Here is a 25,574-nt window from a genome sequence, read left to right as displayed (position 1 = left end):
TCCAGGAATGCTAGAGAACAAGAGGCATAGTTACAAAGAACAGAGCACTGTGTACAAATAAAACAGTGAGGCTAATAAATGAAGAGAGGTGTAAAAGTAATTTATGAATTTTAAATTTTATTTATAACTATATTATATACATTGATATTTGTCATGGTGTATTATACTCTATTCAGGCTGATGACCGCTTTCTGTTTTTGAATATACAGTAGCTTACAATTACAATTGATCCAATGATGACAGCCAGACCAAAATACATGATTAAGTCATAAAAGTTGGTTTCTATTTTTCTTGTAACAATTAGTTGCACTGAACCAACCAACATTTTATTTTGCCTGCAGCTGAAAAAAAAGACAGAAGAACAACTATACTCAGTCCCTATGTATGATGAAATGTACAGATTGGGATGACATTCTTACAGGTTACAGAAGGTTTTGAGACTTTTTGGTAAAATTTTTGCATTGGCTTCATTTGACTTTGTTTATTTTGAGGTTGGAAGATCTGTATAGAAAATAAGTACTGTTCAGTTCATTGTTCAAGAATTCTTCTCATATTGACATCTTATCTAACTTAGTAAGGACAGACTGCTGATTACTTTTGCTTTCTAAGTGGGGTGTTTGATTTCTTAAAGGTTTTTGTTTCCTTTTGTTCAATTTGGTTTATAAAGATATTCTAGACACAAAGGTTATAATGAGTTGAAAATGAGCAATTGGTATGATAAAAGTATATTTATAAATGTTTTGTGTAGCATTTTTGTTTTTGATGAAATTAAATGGATGATTAGTTTAAGACATATCTGACATTACATAATTGGCATAATTTTAAATTTTTACTCTTTAATATGTTTTCACTTATAATACTCATATTTCTAACTGCATTATGATGGCTGCCAAGTAAAGTGACTGATGTTTTTGTGCAGGATCTGGCAAGACTAATGAGTGTGTATGTTGTGTCTTTAGTGTTAAGTAATCTTTCAAATTATTATTTATTATGATGTAGTTATTGCCAGTACCATAGTTACCTGTATGTATTGGAGTCCGAAAGTCGTGGTCTTTTCAACTTGATGCGACCATATGTATCAATGCGTATTCTACCACCAGACTCTTTCTCAATCACTATTGGATTAATAATCTTGGTTCCAATTTGCCATTGCACAGGTATGTCAGTATTTAAATGTCTGAAATAAAAGGCCCATGGTTTAAGTATAGTTTTGTATTGGATTATATGTTTTTGTATTCATATACTTCAGCATTAGTATATATATAGTGGGATGTGTAGCTCTGGCTTTTGGTTGTGAGCTGTGTTGAGTATAAACCAACCAACATTTTGGTAAAAGTTGCCATTTTACGGTGTGTCCATAGTAAGGTGAGTTTGAAAGCCTTGCATAGGGCAGGCAGTAGGTGGTGAGTCAGTTGATAGTGCTCATTGGTGGAGCAGAAGAGTGGGCCTGCTGTTCGTTAGGAGAGAAGGATGTGGAATATTTATATATGAATCAGTGGTGAGGAAGGGAGGTGATATAAGAGGTTCTGGTGACCATGTTAGATGGGAAATTATTTCCAGAAATTACATGTAAGGGAGTGGAGGTGGTTCTTGAACGCATTGATAGAGCAATGTGATGTGAACCAAGACTACAGATATTCATTTTTGAGGGCAAAGTTGCCTGGGTTGAAGCGAAAGTTATAAAGAACAGATGGATAACTGTGGAAGAGCTTATGGTGTTGACTGACACATTCATGGGCTCTGTGCATATAGTTATCCTCAAAATGTGCATATGGCAATGTAGTAGTACTTCACTTCAGAGCTGCATTTTTTCTGACATTTATCACCATGGATGATATGTACATGCCACAATCTGGAGACCAAATGAGAGTTCAGTAAATGGAAACACAAAGATTCATTGCTTCTGAAGAAATTGTATGTTGATGTAGTTACAGAGAAAATATCTAAATTTTGTAGCATGCTGATGGAGTCATCCTCACAGTGCATTTCTAAACATCTACCTAGTAGTTTTGCAGAACATGTTACTTGTACTTAGCTCTGAAAGTGGCAACAGACTGTTTCTCCAAAAACATTGATATCTACCTACAAATTCACACAGCATCAGAACACATCAACAACATTTACTAATCTCCCTGTAGCTTGTGGTGGAGATGCTCGCATTTAATGAATCTGTGTGACTTTTATCATGACACTCCTATTGTGCTGTTTAAGTGCAAGAATTCTTCTAAATCTTATACTTACTCCAGAATGTTCATTTTCACCAAAAGTCTTATACACCCTGAAAGAATGTTTTGCCACTGACTTTGTAGTGTGATATGAAATGTGTCCAACTCATCTGACTAGGTTCAAAAATAATGTAACTTTCATTTCTGTGCCTTGTGTCTTTTCTGTTCAGTAAATTAGGAGACTTTATACTTTGAATGCAGCTTATATGGTTGATTCAGATGGACTGGAGTCTGCTTACTTTATAAATTTATTTAAATAATTTTTAATTAAAATAAGATACTGTTATTCTGATGTAAGTTCACATACCCAGGGCATCGTATTGTTACTTTGGGTGTGTTTGTGTCTTCATACTGTGTTCTGCTTTCAACTTTAATAATTATTAGAGAGGGATCTTGTCCTTTGGAATATATTCCATCAGAATTGTTTGCAGTTTCAAGAACATTGCCATGCTCATCCACTACTTCAAATATACTCAGGTCTTCTAGGCAGGTTTCCTTAGGTAGTAAGCATAAAAAGTTTATTATTTTTATACATCAGTTATATAACAACTTACACAGTGTATCAAGTCAAGTATTTAATTTCCAGAATAGATAATCGTGATTCTTTATCATGTGTATACCAAAAGTTAAGTTTAGTTTCTAAGTCCATAATTTGAACAGTATCATCATCCTCTGGCATGTAAGAAAATGGATTTAACATGGTACAAATTCCCTATCTCTACTGGAAATGTATTTATTAAAATTACAGTATGGTGTTACACGTATAACATGTGAAGCATTTATTTTTAATGCCTTTTTTAAAAAAATGGAGCCAAGTAGCAGTTGCTGCCTGTACCTATATTATCTGTATTCTGATATTTATGCCACTACATGTACATAATTAATTGATATATTCAACAGAAGCAGTTTTCTTTAAACAGAAGTTGATTTTAATTGAATTCATATAAAAGGTGACTTGTGTACATTACAATTATGTGCATATACAAATTACCCTTAATTTTGGAACTTTTATAGTAATATTATTTTATGTAGCTAGTGACCGCATAATGTGACACACACTTACCTTGCAGAAGGCTACCATAACTTCACTTTTACGTGTGAGTATTTCTGGAATAGATTGTAACTCTGGTGGTAACAATGAAGATCGACATGGTATTCCTCCTTTAAACAGTGTCAGTATTTTTACAGCTTTTCTCTCTTCAGTTCCAATTACTCCTGCTGCTTGATTTGTTAATTTTTCACTGGAAGGTTTTATGCTTTTTGGTATGTTGACTGTATTTGTTTTTAAGTCACCATCATGCAGCAACTTCACGTTACATATTCCAAATCGTACTTTCTTACCAACTTCGCCACACTTGTTACAAGGTGACCATGTTTGCCACTGTGTAAACACCTGAATGTCATGGCCAGGCACAACTTGTGGAGGCTTTTCATATGGTCCTTTCGGAGCAGTTTTTGGTCTCACCTGTTGGGCAGAATGTGTTGTAAATGAACCTAGATGTTATTTTTAGGTGCATTATAAACAAAATTGTAACTGATAGTTTTGCCATGTCTGGCATCATGTAACAACTCAAGAACTGCTGAATGTGAGGAAAGTTGTGTCCAAAATCTGATGTGTTATATACATATTCTGCAACGTGCATTGCGCCTTCATCGGGCCTGCACAAATCCCTGCAGCCAGGTTGCCAAGATGTCTAAAATGTTCATGATAGTGCCTAGAATTTTCTACATATTTTTCAAATGGTTTTGTATTTTATTATGTAACATTTTCAAATTCACGGCTTGTAATTTGATTCTATTGTGTAGGTGAAAGCTTCAGCATTAGTGAATAAATTTACATAAACCTTATTTATGTTTCTGATATATTCTGGCTCTTAGTTTTTGAATTTGGGTCCTAAAGTTATAGGAAATTTATGCAGGCCTAACTTTCATGTTCATTTGTGCAGGTAGTAAATCTATTGTTGCAGATCTAACCACGCCGCTTCAGATTCAGAAACTATTTTCCCTTGAATCTTGTTAAAGATTAACCATGTCAGAAAATGTCTAAGATGAAAACTGTAGATCTTGCAGTATCTAATTATATATAATTAACTATTTTATGTCAGTGGCACTTGATTGTAAGAGGATTTGACTTTATGTACCATTACAAACAAAAGTATAGATGAATGTGAAAGTAACTTGCAAGTGCCATTCTGTTTTGTGTCAGTTATGCCACTTTTTCGCATGATGAGACATTTTAGATAATCAGTAAAATTCTGTTTGAACTTTATATAAAGTAGTTGTTATTAAGACTGCTATAAACCAAAATTAAATTTGTTTGACAATTTGTAGTGTAGACTGACCCCAGTTTCAATTTCCATCAAAATCTGTTTTGTAGTTTTGGAAATGATATGTTAGATATACTTGAACTCTATGTTGTGTTCACTTTATATGCTTCCCAAAAATAACCAAAGAGACTAGCCTTCGCTAAGGGTTCAGATGCATCTGTCACCTCCAAATAGTATGAAGCTGTCACAGTGTTTCCATTCTTGCATAGATACAGACCAGTATTCTCATCTTCAAGATTTTTCATGTGTAGGACTTTGTCTTCTCGTGAAAGTTGTGCATGCTCTCCATACTTAATCACAGTAGCTTCATTGGAAGGAATGGTATTGTAGGACCATGTCACGTTCTTAAATGTGTTTGTTTCAGCTGGAGAGATGCATACTTTGCAGTCCAATCTGAAGAATGCATTTATTTGTAGACTCACATTCAGTGCATACATTTTATTAAGTTGCATTACCTAATTTATGTTAGTATTAATATTGTCATATTCTGTAGTGGTCAGATATATACAAAATCATCATCTAAGCAGTAGAAGGTTTTCAGAGTTAAACTCCAAATGTTTAAAAAATGCAAATGTTTTAAACATTATATACAATTTATATTTCATATTATATCTTAAATTTGATTCCAAAGTAGGCAGTGAAATTAAAATTTTCTACAGGCATTGTGTGTGTTGTGAATTAACAATTGTTAAATTGTAAGGATACCTCCATATTCATGGAAACATCTGTGTTGTAAGACCAACTGTACCTTTTGTGTCTCAAATACCTTTGAAATAATGTAGAACCAACAGTTAATAATTGTGGTAAGAGTGATTAACTTTTGTACATACAGTACACAGGCAACTCTCGGTTTACGAACATTTGCTATGATGAACGTCACAAATCATTCAAAAATTTTTAGGCACCAATAGATAGAGTTCCTTATAAAATGAAATGTCAAATGTATAGGGAACATAATTGTAAGATTTAAATAAATAAACTTTTAAAAAATGTATTTATTACAATAATTATTATAAAATTATTATGTGATATATAAGATTTGAGGTTTTCACAGTGGTGAGTATGAAGATTTCTGTCTTCTGGGTTGTTGCGCTGTGTAGTCTGATCGATGTTTACATTGACCAGACTACACAGTGCAACAACGCAGAAGACAGAAATCTTCTTATTATATGATAATTATACTGAACTGTTCTTGGTTAATGAAACTAATCTAGCCAGTAAAAGAACGTTGGTTTACATGCCACGCAGCGTAGAATAATTTCTCGCATAACACATATATACATTATAATAAAAGTATTGTATATACCATTTGATGTTTAGTATATGGTTTTAATGCCTTGAAATGGCTGCTAACATATTTGATACATATCGTAAAAGCTTAGGCATGCAAGATACACATAACAAACAAAAACGTATAACAAACGTCTTGGAATGGAACTCATTCATAAACCGAGAGTTGCCTATAATAAACTGAGAAGGAACAGTTTCTTAAAACAGAAATGTGTTAATAAATTTACATGGTTTGGTAGAGGATGTAAGTTATATTATTATTCCTGGTCTGTGTTTTCTTAGGTGTACTTTGTGACAAACTGTATTTATTACCTTATAGAAGAACCTTCAAACACCATAATGGCTTCTGGTGTTACTGTTTTCTGTGGTCCCAGTAACTCATATTTCCTCTTCAGGCAAGTGTAGTATTCTTTCCATAGCTTCTCTATCCGCCCTTGCAGTGCAAGGATATTGCCAGGGTATTCTAATCCCCCTATCAAAGGGTATTCTCTAAATTGTGATTTTTTTCCCTTCATAAAAGCTTTGATATTTTTCCTAAGCTTGTTTAAGAGGAATCCGTCACTTTGTTGCTGTATTAGGACTAAGATAATAATGCAGTAGACAGTTGAGAATTTCATTATGCTCAATTGTCAAATACCTTGTTCCGGATTACTTTGCTTTGTTACCAGTTGCTTCTTAGATTTTCTTCTGAGTCTCTTAGGTTACAAAAGACTAAATTTGTTGGTGGTGGTAAAAAACAACTGTTACTATGGTATTGAAGAATTCTGTTTATATTGTTGGCTCATTGTTATTTACCCATCAGTGTGAACTGAAAAAACAATTGAAAGCAGAAACTATATTTTGTGTTGTAATATGATCTTAAAAGACAGCCTTACTAAAAGTACATAGGTTATTGGAACTTGTGTTATTATTTTCTTAATAGACAGTCACAATATTTCAGTTTAATTAACCATAATTTGACACTGGTTTCTTGACATGCATTCACTTGAAAACAACCATTGTTGTGGTATTGAGGAATTCTGTTTACTTTGTTTGTTCATTGTTGTTTGCCAATCAGTATGCACAGAAAAGAAACATTTGAAGGCAGAGACTGAATTTGAATTTGGATATGATCTTAAAAGACATCCTTACCAAAAGTACAAAGGCTATTGGAACATTTTGTTATTCCTGTTTTTAAAAATAAGAATCAGTTTCAGTAGTAAAGCACCCACTAGTAGTAGTTTTTAAAATGCATGATTCATTATGTTACAATACCTATATTTTTACATTGATTCCTTTAATTGCACTTAGTTATTAAAAACAACAGTTGGCATGAAACTGGGGAATTCTGTTTTCTGTGTTGCTCAGTTATTGTTTACCCATCAGTGTGCACTTCAAGAAACAAATGAAAGAAAATATATTTTGAGTTTTAAATGTGAGGTTAATTGAACTTGTATTACTTCTCTTGTAATTTATAAGATATCATATACATGTGTAACAAATGCAGAGCTGAATATTTTCTTTTTTTATCAGATGCTTAAAAAATTGAACACATTATTTAGTGTTTAAATTAATGTTATATGTGAGCTACACTTCCATTATTTTTATAACAGTTCCTTACATGGGCCAAATTTACGTACAATGTGGGGCTCATAGTTAGCTGGTGGAACAATACTGAAATTATTTTTCCATTTCATCATTTTTTACACCATTGCTGTGCATTACAAACTTTGGTATTTTACTGGTGCTTTGTATACTGTTCTGTTAATTAAATTTTCCACTAACATTTTTAAGTTGTCCCTGTGCTTTATTATGAACTACACCATGAAAATGTATTTATCTTTATATGAATGTTGTCTTTTAACAGTGCCTGTGCTTTATTCTTTCAGTAATTAAAAATATCCATGACTGTCATATCTGTGAAAATCTTCTCCACAATTTCTGTATTATTTTTCACTTGTCACAAAACCAACACAAGCTATAGAACAAGCAGCTGAAAGCTTAACCATATGTATTTCAACAGAAATTTGGTGAGATATCTCTTTCAAACCAATCACAGATCAAAGTTGTGTGCCAGATATCTTAATTGGAACATCTGACTGGTTAACAAAACTTTGTTGCAGGTTACATATTTTGACGTAAATACGTCTATATTTTCGGGTCAGTGTCATTCGGCAAAAAGTGAAACGAAAAAGTGAAAGGAAAAAGTGTAACTGCATTGTTATGTTACCTTGGAAACGTCAATTGTTTACTCGGCAATATTGTTACCTAGCAAACGTCAATTGTTTACTCGGCAATATTTTTACCTAGCAAACGTCAATTGTTTACTCAGCATTATTGTTACCTAGCAAACGTCAATTGTTTACTCGGCATTATTGTTACCAAGGAAACGTCATCTGTTTACTTAGCATTGTTGTTACCTATAAAACATTTCATTACATTACCTTACCTTACATAACCTTACCTTACATTACATTTCTTTACATTACCTTACCTTACCTTACCTTACATTACATTACATTACTTTACTTTACTTTACTTTACTTTACATTACCTTACCTTACTTTACCTTACCTTACATTACATTACATTATCTTACATTACATTACCTTACATTACATTACCTTACATTATATTACATTACCTTACATTACATTACATTCAGCTACCACAGACCCATCTTAAGCATAACTAATTCAAATTAAATAAGCAATGTCTTAATCAAACTTTACTGAATTGTAAAGCATGTATAAAGGAAATATTTAGAATAAAGCCAATATATAAACTTCCTTTCCATATAGACGTATTTACGTCTAATTCTCCGGAACCGTGGTTCCACTATCACTTTTTTTTAGTAGAAGTGTGGATGCAGGCATTGTCTGTTACTAACCTTATCATGGTTCCTTTCAGTAGCATTTTCTTTGTCAAGGTTGCACTGCCACAATTTCCCAGTGATTTTTCTTGTTAATCGATAGCATATTTTTTTGTTTCTGTAGGAAAACAGTAATGCACCATATTCAAATCCAGAATTAGATATGATTACCAAAGACATTGAAGAACTTGGAAAGGAAAAACATACACTGGAGACTGACATAGCACAGAAGGAAGCTGATATTAAAATAAAGAATGGTGAAATCAAAAGCTTGCAGGCAAGTCTCTTCTCTTTTAATTATAGATAAGTTTTCTTAATTAGGATATTTATAAAAGACACATATTTACCTAATGTATACATTTATAATATTACTAGTAGTTTTGATGTTACATATATTCTGTAATGAACATATGCTTATGAGTGTGGGTGATGAGAATTTTCCATTACAGTAGGTAGGTATTTTCCTATCTAGATTCCCATTACATAAATTTTTATCCAAAAAATTTCTTATGTAAGACTTGAGGTTCTCACAGCGGTGAGTATGAAGATTTCCGTCTTCTGGGTTGTTGCGCTGTGTAGTCTGGTCGATGTTAACCAACGTTTCAGAGGTCATACTGCCTCCATCATCAGGGCGATGAATATGCCAATAGGGTGTGAGGTGTTGGGTTTATAGGGCCAGAAAGTGAAATGTGTAGCCTGCCCTGAGCCAATGGGAGCAGGCGTGGGGGTGGACCAATGGTAGCATGTGGGCGAGAGTGGGAGAGAGAGAGAAAGTAGAGAGAGAGAGGTTGAGTTTGGTTGGATGGATCTGGGCCCTGAAAAGGGTCATGCTAGTGGTCTGGTTGGTTCTGGGGGCGAGAGTAGGAGAGGGAGAGAAAGTAGAGAGAGAGAGGTTGAGTTTGGTTGGATGGATCTGGGCCCTGAAAAGGGCCATGTTAGTGGTCTGGTTGGTTCTGGCGGCGCACTCTTGCTCGCTCTCGGAGTCCTCGAAGTGTGTGAATAAGAGGCTGTTTTTAGTACATTATTACACAGTTTGTTACAGCATATGTTTGGGTATAGCTGAAATTCAATTATACCATTATACAAATTCATATTTAAAATATATAATAAAATTCAGGTCAATACACAAACTTTATTTAGATGTTAAAATTTAAAATTTAAAATTTGCGCCATTCATCGCTACAACGATGTTACAATAGAGCGCCTTCATTCACTACATGTTTCGATGCGAAGCATCATCTTCAGGTGTTATCCTTTAAAACTACTTTATATTACAATGCATGTCTTTCAATTTATTCGTCCGTTTTGTTCATTATTATAGCATGTGCTCCGCTGATCCTCCCGTTTTATGCATCCTATGTTTGTTTTTGATTATTCATGAATCGTGTTGTACGGTGTATCTACGTCTGCTCAGGTTGACTGTCTGTTCGTCAACCTGAGCAGACGTAGATACACCGTACAACACGATTCATGAATAATGAAAAACAAACATAGGATGCATAAAACGGGAGGATCAGCGGAGCACATGCTATAATAATGAACAAAACGGACGAATAAATTGAAAGACATGCATTGTAATATAAAGTAGTTTTAAAGGATAACACCTGAAGATGATGCTTCGCATCGAAACATGTAGTGAATGAAGGCGCTCTATTGTAACATCGTTGTAGCGATGAATGGCGCAAATTTTAAATTTTAACATCTAAATAAAGTTTGTGTATTGACCTGAATTTTATTATATATTTTAATTATAAAACACAAACATGATGCATTTAAACCTAAAAATTCATATTTATTCTGAGGTCTTACAGTTTACAACTTTCATGATTAGTAAAGGAATTGATTAGCTCTATTTAATGTGAAATTTGTAGACTGAATTCACAGGAGAGCTTTGCAATTAAATAGGAGAGCCTATTTGCTTCACCCACCTATTTCTCTAGATGCAACCTTTCTACACTCGCAGCACACTAAATACTGTTGAAAAGTCATGGTGGCACACCAACCCCACTCTGTATATTTGGGGGGGGGGGGGTTAGATGGTTTATGGTAGTGATTGGCAGTGACAACTTCATATAAATCGACCCCAACTGAAAAATGTTCTATTTTATGTTCATAATTATCCAACTTTTTTATTATTATGTCATTTATTTTAAATGAATTAAAATATAATATTTCCTACTGTTTGATCCAAAATTTATCAACTATCTGTAATCATTTAAACTTAAAGTTGCTGTTCATATTTTTACATGTAGATTATGTGTAATTATTTCAGTGTTCAAATCAGTTTCCTGCGACCCAAAGATCCAACTGCATATGGAATATTTTATGGGATATAATCGTCATTTACAAACAGTGGGTGTGAGCAGAGAAAATATTAGATTTAAAATAAAACCAGTCATTAATAATTAACTAATTATGAAAATCTGTAATCCATTTAATAGTTATGTGGATCCCATTTACTGTCGATATAAAATTAGGAGAACATCTGTACAAAGTAACAATATTTAATTGAAAAATTGAATGCGACTACAGCTAGAACAAATTACATTTATGAATATTTGGAGATGATCAGAATTAAATTAGACTCTTGTCTATAAAAGCCTTAAAACGTTTTACATGCTCAAATCACAACAACCTTTGTTGAGTATTTAAGTTTTAGAGAGGATAGCAGATTATATTTATAAGCTGATTTATAAACAAGTATTCGTATATTATATGGTAGTAATTTAATTTTGAAAAGGTTAATATTAGTGAATCAAAAGGAAGCTTACATTCACTTGCTTGTCAGTGTGATATTTGTGCCTGCTTTGTTGAGCAAATAAGATCGATACGTGGTGAAATTGAAGACAGGTGATAGGTGAAAATTTCGTGGCATATCTTGATGGCCTCCATTGCACACTGGTGTACCACAGACCACTGGTTGTGCATCATTGCTTTAGGTACATAGATTTTATGTATGTGTATTTTTCAATCCAAATTGTACATGATCAGCACTTCATATTAAGTGTGAATGCTGTAGATTATAGATTCAGTTGACTCCATCTACCCATATCAAATGGAAATTATACTAGAAGAAAAAGTAGTTCAGTAAATACTGAATATATCACAGAAAGTGTTTAAAAGCTGTATTCAGTACTGAGATGAATAATGAATGTATTTTTCTTCATTCAGAATGATTTTCAGATAATAAAGTACAAAAATGGACCTCTTTTATATATATACAGAAAAGTATTCCTGTGGTATACATTTGCATTGGAAAAATTGTTTATAATTTATTTTGGATTTAGGGAGTCTTACTGCAGGGGCTGATGTGAAACAAAGTTTCATATTCATGATATTTGTTTGTAACAATGGTGAATTTGCTGTAACTGTATAGCCTGTCTTAAAGAAAATGTCTTGTGGTTGAACAGAGTGAACTTGATACATTGGCAGCAACACTAAAGCAGCTGGAGAACCAAAAAGGAGAAGCACAAAAACGCCTAAATGATCTCAAAGGACAGGTAATGTATAGGATTCATACAACATGGCACTACAGCATAATGTGTCAGTATTTGCTTAGCATGTATTGCCTGGCATTTTATTACTATTTGAAGCTGCCTGCTGGAAACAGCATGTGCATTATCTTGTATCTAGTCATGTCTTCAGTAATTGGTATAGTTTTTTTTTTTTTTTTTGATACTGGAGTAAAGTTTATGTATCATTATGGTAACCAAAGTTTTAAGATCACTGGACAGTTTTTCATTTGCAAGAAGAGTCAAGATGTTTCTTAGAAGAAAAATCTCATGCAGCGTATGAGGGTAGTACAGTGTGTCCACGAAGTCCCCTCGGGGTTTTGAAAAATTGTGGCGCGCAAATAAATTGAGCTAGCCACATGCGGTTTGCGGCAGATTACAGTGAAACTCTGGAAGTTTTTTACTGACCTCAGTAGACCTTGATGTGGGCTCCCTTGGTAGCACGGAGAATGTCCAGACAATATTTGAGCTCTTGCCATGTTCTGTGGAGCATGTCCACTGGAATAGCCGAGATCGCATTCCTGATACGGGTCTTCAGGTCATCAAGTCCGTTAACTGGTGTTCGGAACACATTTCTCTTGACATAACCCCACAGGAAAAAATCCAATGGTGTTATGTCTGGTGAACGTGGAGACCAAGGTGACTTCTTGTTATCTGCTATATCATTGTGTCATTTTTCTGTCATTGTGTGTTGGTAAAATATTCTGTTTTAGGTTAGTTAAGTAGCATAACCTATGCTAGCCTGACCAAACATAAGGCTTACTACATTTTGTTGTGATCCTATTCTTCTTGATTCACAACACTGTGTGTGGATGGCAAGTAACAGAAAGGTTAAATTCATTTCGTTTCATGTCAAAAGTTTGTATGACCACCACATTACTATAGGGTCTTTTAAGATAGGAATTAAAAATATGTGTTGTTAGGATGACCTTCATACCTAATTTAATAAAATTCAGGCAGGTCATTCAAAATTATTAGTAGCACTTACATAGGCAATGAGCCGGGATAGCTCAGTCAGTATAGTGAGTAGCTACGGGCTGGACTACCGGGGTTCAATCCCCGACGGGGGTAGAGAATTTTTCCTCTAGCCTCTGCGTCCAGACCGGCTCTGGGGCCCACCCAGCCTCCTCTGCAATGGGTACTGGGGTCCTTTCCCGGGGGTAAAGCCGGCCGGGGCGTGGTGGTGACCACTCACCTCTATCTAGTGCCGAGATCAAGGAAGAGAGGAGCTATACCTCCACTCACCCCAAGCGCCTGTATGGCACATAGCGCGACAAACTTTACTTACATAGGCAGCATGCATTGCTCTGTAAAGCAGTTGTGTTTGACCTGAGGTACAAAAAGAATTTATCATAATGCTCTAACGGTCTGAAGTTGGCAGGTTTGAATTAACTTTTGTTTTTGTGTAGACTTTGAAATTTATCATTTCTGATATTAGCATTTGCTCAAGACACAGTTTGTCTTGTGCTGTGTCATTATTTATCTTCTAGTCTGTGAAATCCATTTTTGTAATGGAACACAGGTTAAATTATTGTTCTGCATTGTAACATTTTGTTATGAGTTTATAATCATGCAAAATATCCGAGCTTTATTTTGACCTTCCGTAACTCTGTGTATCCTTCATATAATTTTATGGAAAATATTTCTATTGTATATATGGGTCCTAGTGTTGTGTTTAAACTCCAGTGTGTTGCAGTCTTCAAATTTTCTTAATGCATCTTAAATGAATTCGTAATGCTTTATTTGACTAACGACTGCTATAGACGTAAGCGTGATGCTATCTTTCTTAAGGATGTCTGTGTTAAGTTCTGAAATTGGTTGGCCTGTTTGGTATTTATTCAGATCTATCTTGGTTGATTCAGTAGCATAAAAATCCCTAAAACATGGATTTTGATTGCAGAATTTTACATGCTGCCTTTCTACTGTGCATATTATGTTAGCAGAGAATATTATCTGGGTAGTTCAGTTAGTAGAGTGACTGACTACAGGCTGGACAATAGGGGTTCGATCCCTGATAGACACAGAGGATTTTCTTGTAGCCTCTGCATCCAAGCCAGTGTGTACTGGGGTCCTTTCCAGGGGGTAAAGCATGGCTGAGGTTTGATGTTGACCACTCGTCCCCATCTATTGCCGAGGTTGAGAATAAGTAGGAGCTTTTTGACCTCTCCCCTGTGCACCTACAGGGCACATAATGGGATGGCTTTATTAGCAGAGAAATTTTAGAAGGTTTAGTTTAGTAATGTAAAACTTTGAATTTTAATTGATTGTAAGTAATAAACTTCTTTCATTCCCTTTCTTAGATACAGAATTCAATTACAGTATAGGTAATTTCTTTTTGTTTCAAGTTTTTCATTCTTCAAAGTGGCATGAGAGTAGACCAAATAAAAAAATAAAAAAAATCCTCAAAGATTCTGAATTTTCACTTCAAAACTATTTCTTGAATGCATTTGAAATATTAATTTTTATAAACATGAGTGTGATGGGTTGTTGTTGAACGTGTAACCAGATTTATAAATGCATTTTGTTAATGGCAGTGCTATATTAGTTTGAATGACTAGTTTACAAACATTAAAAGAAGATAAATGTATTGCATATTTTGAGTTATGCTTTTTCCTTACAGAAACATATTTCTTGTTTAAATTTGTTAGGAATGACATATATTGAGTAGAAGTTTGGTTAAAAGAGACATGATATGGCTTGTCAGTGTTATATTTCTGGACTGTGGTGGCATGTGGACTTGTAGGCAGATACCAACATTTTGGAGAAACATACTGCCTACATTTTCAGGGCTGAAGTTAGAGCTATGTGTTTCTACAAAATGCTGGTACAGGTAGCCCTTGATTTACGCCCGGTATGCGTTCCTGGACAAACCGGCATAAACGGAATCAGTGTAAATTGAAACTTTTATAATGTTAATCAATGGGAAGTCAATGACATGCGTTCCCAGCACCCAAACATTGACGAGTAATATAATGGCATTACATTTAAAGCTCTGAAATAACATAAATAAAATAAAGGGAATTTAAAAAATATATTTTATACACATACAATCGGCAGATCATTGGTCCCCGCAATTGATTGCAATTCTTTCATGTGATTGGTGTGTACAGCCATCTCTGCTGTTATGCGATAGTTGCATTCATATAAGACGCTGACCTATAGAAAATCGTATAGTAAAAATATCCCCGATACCTCCGCAGAGATTAAATTAGTCCTTTGGAAGTTTAAAGCACCAGGAATGAAACTGCATAAGAGAAAACTCGCGTGTGCAAAAGTTTGCATTTCACAAACAGATTTTACCGATTCATCGATCTCATTGGAGCAAATTCGCGTTAACGAAACAGACGTAATTGCAGAGATGACTATTTATGATTTTTATTCAAAATCAGCGATGTAAGAATTGCGATTTAGTATAAGACTCTGCACGAGATACATTGTAAAACGATATAAATAATAGTATTAATTTTTTTTTCCCCACTTTTTGACTTGCTGGTTTCAAAATCAGCGTTATTCTGAATCGGCGCAAATTGAACTGGCGCAAATCAAGGGTTACCTGTATTTACTTACAAGTCTACAGATGTTACAACCCAGAACAACAACGTTGACATCTTCACTGCCCTGTGAACCTCAAATCTAATGATCTGTGTTATTAAAATTATTCAGTTGAGACAAGAATATGTTCCTTCCGAATTTGAAAGAGCTTTGGTTTAATTGTCTTGTTTTGCCATTGTTTTGCTAGATTTTTGACAGTAGTGTTAACCATGTCTTTCCTCCATAATAAACGAGAAAGCATGTATCTGTATTGACGTTATGTTTGCTTTTATTTTAATTTTGTGTAGAAATCCTCGGTAGAGAAAGAACTTAATGCCATCAAGTTGGAGTTGGAAGAAGAACAAGTTCAGGTAAATGTACATAAGCTGGAAAACCCATATTGTCAATTCATGCACCTAGTAATGAAAGCACAGATTTGTTGTTAATTCACTTGTCATTATAAATTTTTGTGTTTGGAGCTATGTTGCATTATTGCATTTATGATGGACTGAGGTAATCATGTGCCCAGTATATACAAAAAGGCATTGTCATGGCTGTGCTGTGACTATTTGACTGTTTTTGCATGACAGTTATAGTCTATCATATTTAAATTTTTTAGAAAGTAATTCACATTTACTTACAAAAACCTCTAGTTTCTCAGGCATTGTAGTAAATATAAACACTGTAGTCTATTACAATGTAGGTGGTAATTAGGTAGAGTAATGATAAATATGTATGTAATTCATAAGTAAATTGCTTGTATTTGCCATTCCAAAAGTGATTGTGTGTGTTCCTCTATTTGCCACTTGCCTGAATATTTATTTTGTTGATATTTAGCAGGTTAGTAAAATAATTCTTATTTTCATTCATTGCCCTTCTCTCTGTAGTTGTGGTGATAGCCTGTGTCATATTCCTCAAGAAGCAGTATAGGGTGGAAGTTTAAGTTATATTTTCAGTAAGTAAGTGAAGTCATTTAGTTGTGGACACAAACTGAATTTTAATGACAGATATTTGAATCATATTTAATTCAATGACCCTGCTTTATATAGGAGATCTTGTTTCCTGATGCAGTGAATATCTGATGAAATGAACTAATTTCTTAATGACAGCCTGATAAAAGAGATCCTTAAGTTTTGAGATATTATTGTTGGTTACAAGAAGCAGCTTGTAAACAGAACAGCATCTGAATGTACAGAAGCTAAAAATACAGTATACAAAATCTTATGTGATAGCCAGTATAGCTCAGTCGGTATAATGTCCCACTACTGGCTGTGCGGACTAGGTCTGATCTGCAGCAGGGGCACAGGATTCTGGCTGTGGGGCCCACCTGGCTTCCTATCCAAAGGGTATCCTGGCTCATTTCCCCAGAGGTAAAACACGGCCAGGGCATGATGCTGGACCCCCCCCCCCCCCCCCCCATCTCCCTTTAGTAAACTGTGCCAGAATTTAACCAAGTGACATGGCTGCTGGCCCAAGAAGATTTTATTAACATCTGCCATGAAAGCTTAACGTCTTTTACTATTCACGTTGTACTTTTTGCAGAATTAAATTGTAATTATGCAGTCAGTGTGCTGTAACTCTTCTCCTTCTCGTCCTCTTGCCATGAAGTTAGTCTTACAAATTAATGGGTAATGTGAAAGTTGCATTGTCAGGAATTTTGTTGGCTTTGGTTATGTACAAGGTGAAGAACTGCATATTCTTTCACTCATGCATGCCGTGCCTGTGGTCATTTTTGTGGTCTTGGGGGATAACTAGTATAATGATATAATTATTCTGGTCCATGAGTCCTTTCCAATTTAATTTTTAGGGTGATTCTTAATTACACACTGTAAATATAAGAATCATATTCTAGTTGTAAAATCAGCCAAAAATGTACTATGAACATGTGGTTGCAACTGCTTTGTTAGTGAGAACAGGAAACATTAGACATTAAACGACAACATATTTTTAGAAAGCATTTATGTGTTACATTTTAATGTAAGAACATCTTAAAGTTTACATATGTTGCTGAAAATTCACTGTTAGTTTGGATGCATATCTGAGTCTTGTGATGCTGGAAAATTCCAATCCTGTGTTGTATTTTCTGAGACACTTGAATCATCCATCAGAACATTTTCTGAATTTTTACTCTTTCTTTACACCTTGCACTTCAGAAGGCCCCATGAGCCGGGATAGCTCAGTCAGTATAGTGACGTAGCTACGGGTTGGACGACCGGGGTTCAATCCCCGATGGGGGCAGAGGATTTTTCCTCTGGCCTCTGCATCCGGACCGGCTCTGGGGCCCACCCAGCCTCCTCTACAATGGGTATCGGGGTCCTTTCCCGGGGGTAAAGCCGGCCGGGGCGTGATGCTGACCACTCACCCCCATCTAGTGCCGAGGTCAAGGAAGAGAGGAGCTATACCTCCTCTCACCCCAAACGCCTACATGGCGTATAGTGGGACAAACTTTACTTTACTTTACTTTTACTTCAGAAGGGCCCATAGGTATAAGTTGGCAGCAGGTGTGAGGTTGGGTGATTGCAGAGGTCACAGAAGTAGCTAAAGAGTCAAGAAACTGCTTTATATCATTACTAAATAAGTAGGAGCTCCATCATACATAAACCACATAGTTTTTTTCGTTACCAGTGGTATATCCTTTTGTAGTTGAGGCAGTTCTTCGTGTGAAGAATGTAGGAGGCCCCTGAGAGTGGAGGCAGTAGCTTGTAAGGTCCGATGAGGAGTTTTTCAATTCCCACTAAAACATTAATTGTGAACTGATGCTGGAAACATGCCTTGTTGCTGTGCAATGTTGCCATATCTTGCTAACAATAGCAGTTGCAACCATATGTTATGGGACCTTCTTGGCATAATTGTAGGAGTAGAACACCATCCCTGTATTTATTGAATGTAATTAAGAATCACTTTGTATATAGTATTTAACATAAATATGTTGAGGTATTGCATTTTTCCTCTCCGTAGGTGAACAATTGAAATATTTTTAATTTAACAGTTGTTATGTCTCATGTGAGTTGGACTTTTTACCAAGATATTCTTAGACCTTTTATTACACTTTATGCAATTAGTTTACTGATAACTGTTATACTAGGTTGACAACTTGCGTCGGCAAGCAGAAGAACAAGAGCAGTCACTTAAATCTCAAGAAGATGAACTAAGTTCAAAGAAACAGGAATTAGAGGGCTTGAAACAGGAAGAGGCAAAGCTTGAACAACAGCAAAAAGAATCACGAGATCAACTAGAAAACCTTACCAAGAATCTGCAAGATACTCAGCTACAGATTAGTCAGGTAAATCAGAGACTTTGAAATGCTTATGAAGATACTTTGTTATTAAGTGCAATGTAGGAATATGGTAATTATGTGTGCTACACATTCAACCATTTGTGTATGAAATCATTGCATAGGTGGTGATATAGTCTGTCACCAGAATATTTTAGACAGAAGAAAAAAGACAACATGCTTCTTAACAATATTATGGCTTCCTCTTACCAGGAAAGGTGGCATGACCAGTAATATTAGTCCCTGTTATGAATGTGTTCAGTGGTTAAAAGCAAATTCTGTTGTAAAAATTATAATGTTTTTCACTAGAATTGGCACATTTTCTGTGGCTAGAAAGGAAAGATGGGGGAGAAGCAAGGAAACAGAGCATACAGTGGTTCAAAATGTAGCATTGTGGAACATTGATTTTAAGTGAATGTGAGTTGTTTTGTTAAATATATTTGCATGCAAAGAATAAAGTACTTCATGAATATTTCATATTAACTCATAAGGTTGCTATATACACCTTTCTTGTCCATCAGAAGACAAGGTTACGACACTATGCAAGGAAAAAGAACACAAACTTGCAACAACACAGTTTGGCTTTTGATGCTTCTGTCATGCAGCTTCTGAACAGACGTGACTCAGCTGCCAGTTCTAGTGAAAATCACTGTAATGTAAATGGAATAATACAAATTTTACACCTCTGAAAGGTAAATACCAGTGAATGAAAACATGCAAGAAGGATGAGGTCTGTAATTGTATAGATAAACAATAAGCACCAAATCAAGTAAAATTTCCATTTAGTGAGAATGAAAAGAAACAGATTTATTGCATTATCTCATGTATCCCGTAGGTACCAAAAAATTTACTTTTCATGTGAAAAGATTTGTCATGTTAAGACATGTTAGTAATGGTTATTTATGTTTCACGTGCTTAGTTATTTTCTCAGAAATTATGTGTTGGGTTATTATGTTGACAGAACAGAAACCAAGATGCACATGTACCAGTAAACTCTGTTAACAGTTTTCAGTAAAGTTTATGCATTCGTAGGAAAGATTGTTCTTGATATTTCTAATTTAATATGCGCTTCAAATTTATATGTAAACGTCTTGTGGTATGTTTCACAAATTACTCTTTTATATTTTATGTTCCTGTCACTGGTCCTGATGTGCTGTGGTGAGATGTAGCAAAGAGGTTTTTTTGATTTTTGGAATATAAAACTTCCCTTTGACCTGAATAAGTATTAAATGTAAGTCATTTTCAGAGAAGTTTAATTGTAATATTATTTATTAAATTGTCATTTCATTATCTAGGCAAAAGCAAAAATTACTCATTTACAAGAACAGCACCGGCAAATGAAAGATGCGGTTGCCACATATGATTCTGTGATTTCTTCTGGTGATGCATCCACAGTTAGTGATACATCATTCAATATAAAACCAGAGTTCAGGGATCATGAGTACACCAGGATAGCAATGGTTAATGGCGGAAGTCCTGTGGAACATGTAAGTTAAATAGAAGTGCTCTGCTCACTGCAGTTTAATATTTGCAGTTGAAGATAGTACTTTAGCCCTGAAAATGAAGATGCTTTGTTCCTCTGAAATGTTGGTACCTGCCTACATCCCACATGGCACCACATCCCAAATGACCAACTCGGACAAGTTATGACGTGGTTTATGAGCACAGCTATTTTGTAGTGGTTAATGATAGAAACATGAAATGAAAGAGAAACTGAAATTTAACTTTGTTGCTAGCGAAGTTCAGTGAAAATATTTGTTACTCTGCACGTCTGATATTCCAGATTATGCTACATCTGAGCAAAAACATCTGGAAGAATAGACACAATAAAGCATTGTTTATCACTTCAGATGATCCATGCAATTGATTTTCATACCATTTTTTAAAGCCTCATAGCAGAATAATGTCAAAAAAGCAAGTGCATAAGGGTTTGTTTACTGAGTTTAGTTGTTGTCATGTGAAGGTTATCTTTATTTTGTTAGTATATTGTGGATATCTAAGTTAGTTTGAAATTTTCTATTGTGCCTGATCTTCAGACATCTCATATACTACATAATCTTTGTGTATGAATTTGTTTTTATGATCTGTTGTTTTATTTTTTCAAAGCGAGTTGTTATGAATACTTGATTTTTTCATTTGCCAATCCAAATATTAGGGTGTGTGTTATGTGTTGGTAAATACGACATAAATACAATATTCACAGCCGTGTAAACTTTGTCGTTGCATTATTTGACTTTTTTCTTCATCAGACTGTACATGAGACTTTCTCCTGTGTCACTTTGACTCTGTAGATACAACAGGCAGATGTACAAACAGCAGTTCCTTCAGCCCCTATTGGTAGTACAGGTAGCCCTCGATTTGTCCCGGTTCAGAATAACGCTGATTTTGAAACCAGCAAGTCAAAAAGTGAAAAAAAAATACTATTATTTGTATCGTTACAATGTATCTAGTACTGATTCTTATACTAAATCGTAATTCTTACGTCACTGATTTTGAATAAAAATTATAAATACAATCATCTCTGCAATTACGTTTGTTTTGTTAACGCGAATTTGCTTCAATGAGATCGATGAATCGGTAAAAGCTGTTTGTGAAATGCAAACTTTTGCATATGCGAGTTTGCTCTTATGCAGTTTCATTCCTGGCGCTTTGAACTTTCAAAGGACTAATTTAATCTCTGGAGATACCGGGGTTATTTTTACTACGCGATTTTCTATAGGTCAGCATCTTACATGATGCAACTATCGCATAACAGCAGAGATGATTGTACACATCAATCACATGAAAGAATCGCAGTTAATTGCGGGGACCAACGAATTGCCGATTGTAAGTGTATAAAACATATTTTTTAAATTCCCTTTATTTTATTTGCGTTATTTCAGAGCTTTAAATGTAATGCCATTATATTACTCGTCAATGTTTGGGTGCTGGGAACGCATGTCATTGACTCCCATTGATTTACATTATGAAAGAGTTTCAATTTATGCTGATTCCGTTTACACCAGTTCGTCCAGGAGCGCATCCCCGGCGTAAATCGAGGCTACCTGTAATTATTGGTTGACCAATATGTTACTTTATGAAAGAAAAAAAACTTATGTTATTGTATTGAAGCAACAGTACTGATTTAGGATATCACCTTTATCAAAAGTCTTCTGAATTGTTACACTGTGTAGTCTGGTAGAAGTTTATCGACTTTTCAGAGGTGCTTGCGGCCTCCGGAACATTGGTAAACTTCTACCATAGTACATTGTGCAGCAATCCAGAAGACAACCATATTCATACTCACCATTTTGAAAATCCCAAATTTCACATCATTGTTAACAGTTTTGTTTAACAAAGTAATTGATTAAACTTATTTTTCAGTAAACATTAATAAAGCTGATTTGTTTTCAGAATAAAGGGTTCGTGGGCAGTGAAAAGGACCCTTTTAGTGGTTTGAATGGACCAGCAGATAGTAGTGGCTCTGATTTTGGTGGAGAGGATATGTTTAAGAATGGTGAGGTACTATAAATTGCATTGGTAATTGTTGTTCACTGTTTTTTTCCAAGTTCTTTTAAACATTGGTGATACTGATTGAATCTTTAAATGTGAATTTTGACATTCCATCTTTTTGTGGCTATATGTATGATGAAGGTGCACTTTTATGTCTTGTTCCAGATCCATTCAAGAGTACGAAACCAAATCCCCCTGCTTCTGACCCATTTAGCTCATATGATCCATTCAGTTCTGCCTTTTCATCTAGGTCTCCTGTAAGTACCTAGTTAAGTGTTAACAATGAAATCTTTGATGCCAGTATTGTATTTTATTGTTATAATTTACATATAGTTTTATTGATGTAAAAATGTTTGGTTACCTTTTCAGGACACTTTTACATCAGATCCCTTCAGTTCTTTTGGTGCACCAGCTGCAAATGGTAATTAAATCCTAAGCTCAGTAAATCTATGGCATTGATTTTAAATCTTAGCTTTTTTACTTCAGTCCAATGTAGGTTCTTGTCCTGTGTTTTAGCCCTAACATTTATGCTTGTCTAAATGGCCAGACAAACAGTAGGTGTTACAACTGCAAGATGGTGAGATATACAGTCAAAACAAGGTGTTTCACAACTGAGCTGCAATATGTCAAGAGGTAATTTCCAATAAAAGGTGTTCATACATCAGTCCTATAGCCAGCCATTGCAACAATATGGTGGTTTCAGGGTTATTGCAGGGAAAAGTAAACAACATATTAAACACATTAATTTATTGTTACATTTTATGAGGGGAAGAGGGAGAGAAGAATGTTGGAATTAAATAGTAACCTTTTTTGTAATTGCTAATTTGAAACAACAGATGTACAAAATTTAAGACAATGTAAAAAGTATTACTAGGATTATCAATGGCTGTTTTGTATTCGTGTTTGAAGTACTTTGTTGTATATGTCCATAGTCTAAAGTATGTATTACTCTTTACTTTTTATTTGTTGCAGCCAAGAATGATCCTTTTGACCCTTTTGGAGATGGAGGAACAGATCGATCTGCTTCAAAAACACCTGTAGATGTAAGTTACTTCAAGGATTAAATAGGCATTTGCTAGGATTGTCATTGTTCTTTTATCTTGTAACTGTAATTAAGAACTGCATTTAGGTAATGGCCAGTTTCTGGGTAGGAACTGAATTTTTAAATATTACTTGGATGCATTTTGTGTTTACATTTCTTTTTTGTATTTTATGGCATGAGAGTAATAATGATTTATGTGTATGTCAGTATTGAAATCATTTTTATTCTAGATGTCAGATAAAGATCCATTTGGGTGTGATCCATTTGCTGCTCTTCAGCCTGCAAGTAGTGGACCTCCACCTCGTCCAGAGAGTCCCAGTCCTGCGTTACCTCCAAAAAAGAGCAAACAGCCACCCCCACGCCCTGCACCCCCACGTCCTCTCCAGCAGCCAATGATGCGAGCTGCCCCTCTTCCTCCAACACCTAGCCCTGATCCAACAGCCATGAGTGGAGCTGCTGCCAGTAGAGATCCATTCAGCAATCCAGGTACACAAGCGGATCCATTTGGTGCTGATCCTTTTGGAGCAGATGACAGCACTACGTCAACATCAGCTGCACCCCAGAATGATCCATTTGCTAGCAGTTCAGGTGCATTTGCTGACTTTGCAAATTTTGACAACAAGGTAAGGCTCTGTTTATGTGTGATAAAGTTGAATTGCAGTTAACTAGTATTGTAATTTCCTAAAATTATGATTTACAAGTTGGAACAGAAAAATTGACTGAGTCATTTCCTTACAGATAAATTACCACTGTATCTTAATTAATGATCTTCATGTGAGTGTGTTCCCTCCTTTAAAGTCATGTTCAAAATTATGAAGTGGAATGTTATTCCTTGCAGTGGTCAGAATTTAAAAATGCTGCTGCTTTGCAGAGCTTACGAAAAACGAAATGAAATTTGACTGTCCTAGTCTTCATAAGTTAGGTATTTTAATGTGTGCCTTGTCCAGTGTATTCGTGGTCTTTCTCTAACCTCTTTGTCTAACCATTTATATCCAGATTCCAATCACGAAAATGTCTCATTTCTATTTCTGTTTTGTTTTTACCATCCCATGTCCATATCTCACTACCTTATTTTACTTCTGTGGTTGTTACCAGAGTGTATGTAAATTATTCCATTTGTCCATATAGAACTTTGCATTTTATTTTCAAAACTCCCTTTGGTATCTGAGCTTACTACTTTCCGTAAGTGGCAATGCCTTTTTGTAAATGTTTACATTTACATATGTGTTCTGCTGTTCTATTATATTTCTCTCGGATATCATTACCAAGGTGTCTAGTCATTCCATTTATCCATATGAGTGTTTGCCTTTTATTTTTCACAACCATTTTTATTATCTGAGCTTATTACATTTTCTGAATATTTAGTCGTGTTCTTATTCTATTGTTTTATGAAATTTCTTACTAATTCTTCCTCTGTAAAGGCAACAGTTTTCTTAGGAAATTATTCTGTTATTAATTTAATAAACAAAAGCATCTTTGTAAACTGTATTCTGTTTGTGCCAGTAATATGATCTCCACACAATGACAGTGTCGTCTTTTTTCTTACTCGGTGATTTTAAATATAATAGAGAATATGTCACTTCCTTGTTTTTCTGAGTAGTTGTTTTTATACTAAGTTTTGTGTAGAATTTAGTTAGTGCATATTTTACTACCTTTATTAATTATAGAAGGTGGAATTCATTTTCTTTATATTTTATTAAATATAAAAGCATCTGATGGTGGCATTTTTATCCATCTGTTAAACTGAACCAGCATTTCTACATTGGATTAATCAGTCACTGTGAGCTGATAATAGCAGCTGATCAATCATGACTAAGTGCACTATGTTCTGGCCATGAGGCTAGCTGTACATTTACATCAGGCTGGTTGTAATAGTAGTATTGTGGATGATGAATTGGCATGAATGTTGAGTCATGGCCTATTTTAAAATACTGTCATAACATTTGCTAGGAGGGACTGTGGAAAGTCACAAAAACCATCAGAATAGCCAGTGCTTGTATCAAAACTTTAGCTTCAGACCTCTGTAATAT

The 25,574-nt window shown here is 34.9% G+C and overlaps 2 protein-coding genes across 13 annotated transcripts in view; one reads left to right on the top strand and one right to left on the bottom strand.

The window, feature by feature from the left end:
* Positions 1-25,574, top strand: part of LOC110831414 (Epidermal growth factor receptor pathway substrate 15) — a 53,851-nt gene that overhangs the window by 13,426 nt on the left and 14,851 nt on the right. For 11 of the 12 annotated variants that reach the window (XR_015537605.1, XR_015537604.1, XM_022067379.2 and 8 more), the window contains exons 9-18: positions 8,818-8,970; positions 12,104-12,193; positions 16,045-16,107; positions 18,822-19,019; positions 20,306-20,497; positions 22,404-22,506; positions 22,668-22,759; positions 22,872-22,923; positions 23,475-23,545; positions 23,775-24,167. Coding sequence is in view for 10 of the 12 variants with exons in the window: in XM_022067379.2 (XP_021923071.1) it covers positions 8,818-8,970; positions 12,104-12,193; positions 16,045-16,107; positions 18,822-19,019; positions 20,306-20,497; positions 22,404-22,506; positions 22,668-22,759; positions 22,872-22,923; positions 23,475-23,545; positions 23,775-24,167 (1,407 nt within the window). In the remaining 2 variants the exon portion in view is untranslated. The remainder of the gene's footprint in view (positions 1-8,817; positions 8,971-12,103; positions 12,194-16,044; positions 16,108-18,821; positions 19,020-20,305; positions 20,498-22,403; positions 22,507-22,667; positions 22,760-22,871; positions 22,924-23,474; positions 23,546-23,774; positions 24,168-25,574) is intronic. The other variant, XM_087357950.1, reaches the window with a different exon arrangement.
* On the bottom strand, positions 98-7,892 carry LOC110831415 (uncharacterized). Its single transcript, XM_022067388.2, has 7 exons — positions 7,607-7,892; positions 6,155-6,650; positions 4,687-4,945; positions 3,289-3,690; positions 2,533-2,720; positions 1,022-1,177; positions 98-341 (listed from the first exon to the last, which is right to left on the bottom strand). The coding sequence occupies exons 2-7, from the start codon at positions 6,457-6,459 to the stop codon at positions 173-175; spliced, it is 1,479 nt and encodes a 492-aa protein (XP_021923080.1). The 5' UTR covers positions 6,460-6,650; positions 7,607-7,892; the 3' UTR covers positions 98-172.

The sequence above is a fragment of the Zootermopsis nevadensis genome, unplaced genomic scaffold (assembly GCF_977971745.1).
Source record: "Zootermopsis nevadensis isolate Lab colony 2312 unplaced genomic scaffold, Znev_1.0 Znev_ptg000029l, whole genome shotgun sequence".
Taxonomy (NCBI): Eukaryota; Metazoa; Arthropoda; class Insecta; order Blattodea; family Termopsidae; genus Zootermopsis; species Zootermopsis nevadensis.
The sequence above is the reverse complement of the archived record's forward strand: the minus strand, read 5'-3'. Positions and strand labels throughout refer to the sequence as shown.

Excerpts from the sequence above, each read along its gene's own strand:
- LOC110831415 (XM_022067388.2), bottom strand. The coding sequence starts at position 6,459 with ATGAAATTCTCAACTGTCTACTGCATTATTATCTTAGTCCTAATACAG. Across the intron at positions 3,691-4,686 it reads CATCTGAACCCTTAGCGAAG|GTGAGACCAAAAACTGCTCC; the intron begins GCTAGTCTCTTT and ends TCTGCCCAACAG. Across the intron at positions 2,721-3,288 it reads TTATGGTAGCCTTCTGCAAG|GAAACCTGCCTAGAAGACCT; the intron begins GTAAGTGTGTGT and ends TTACTACCTAAG.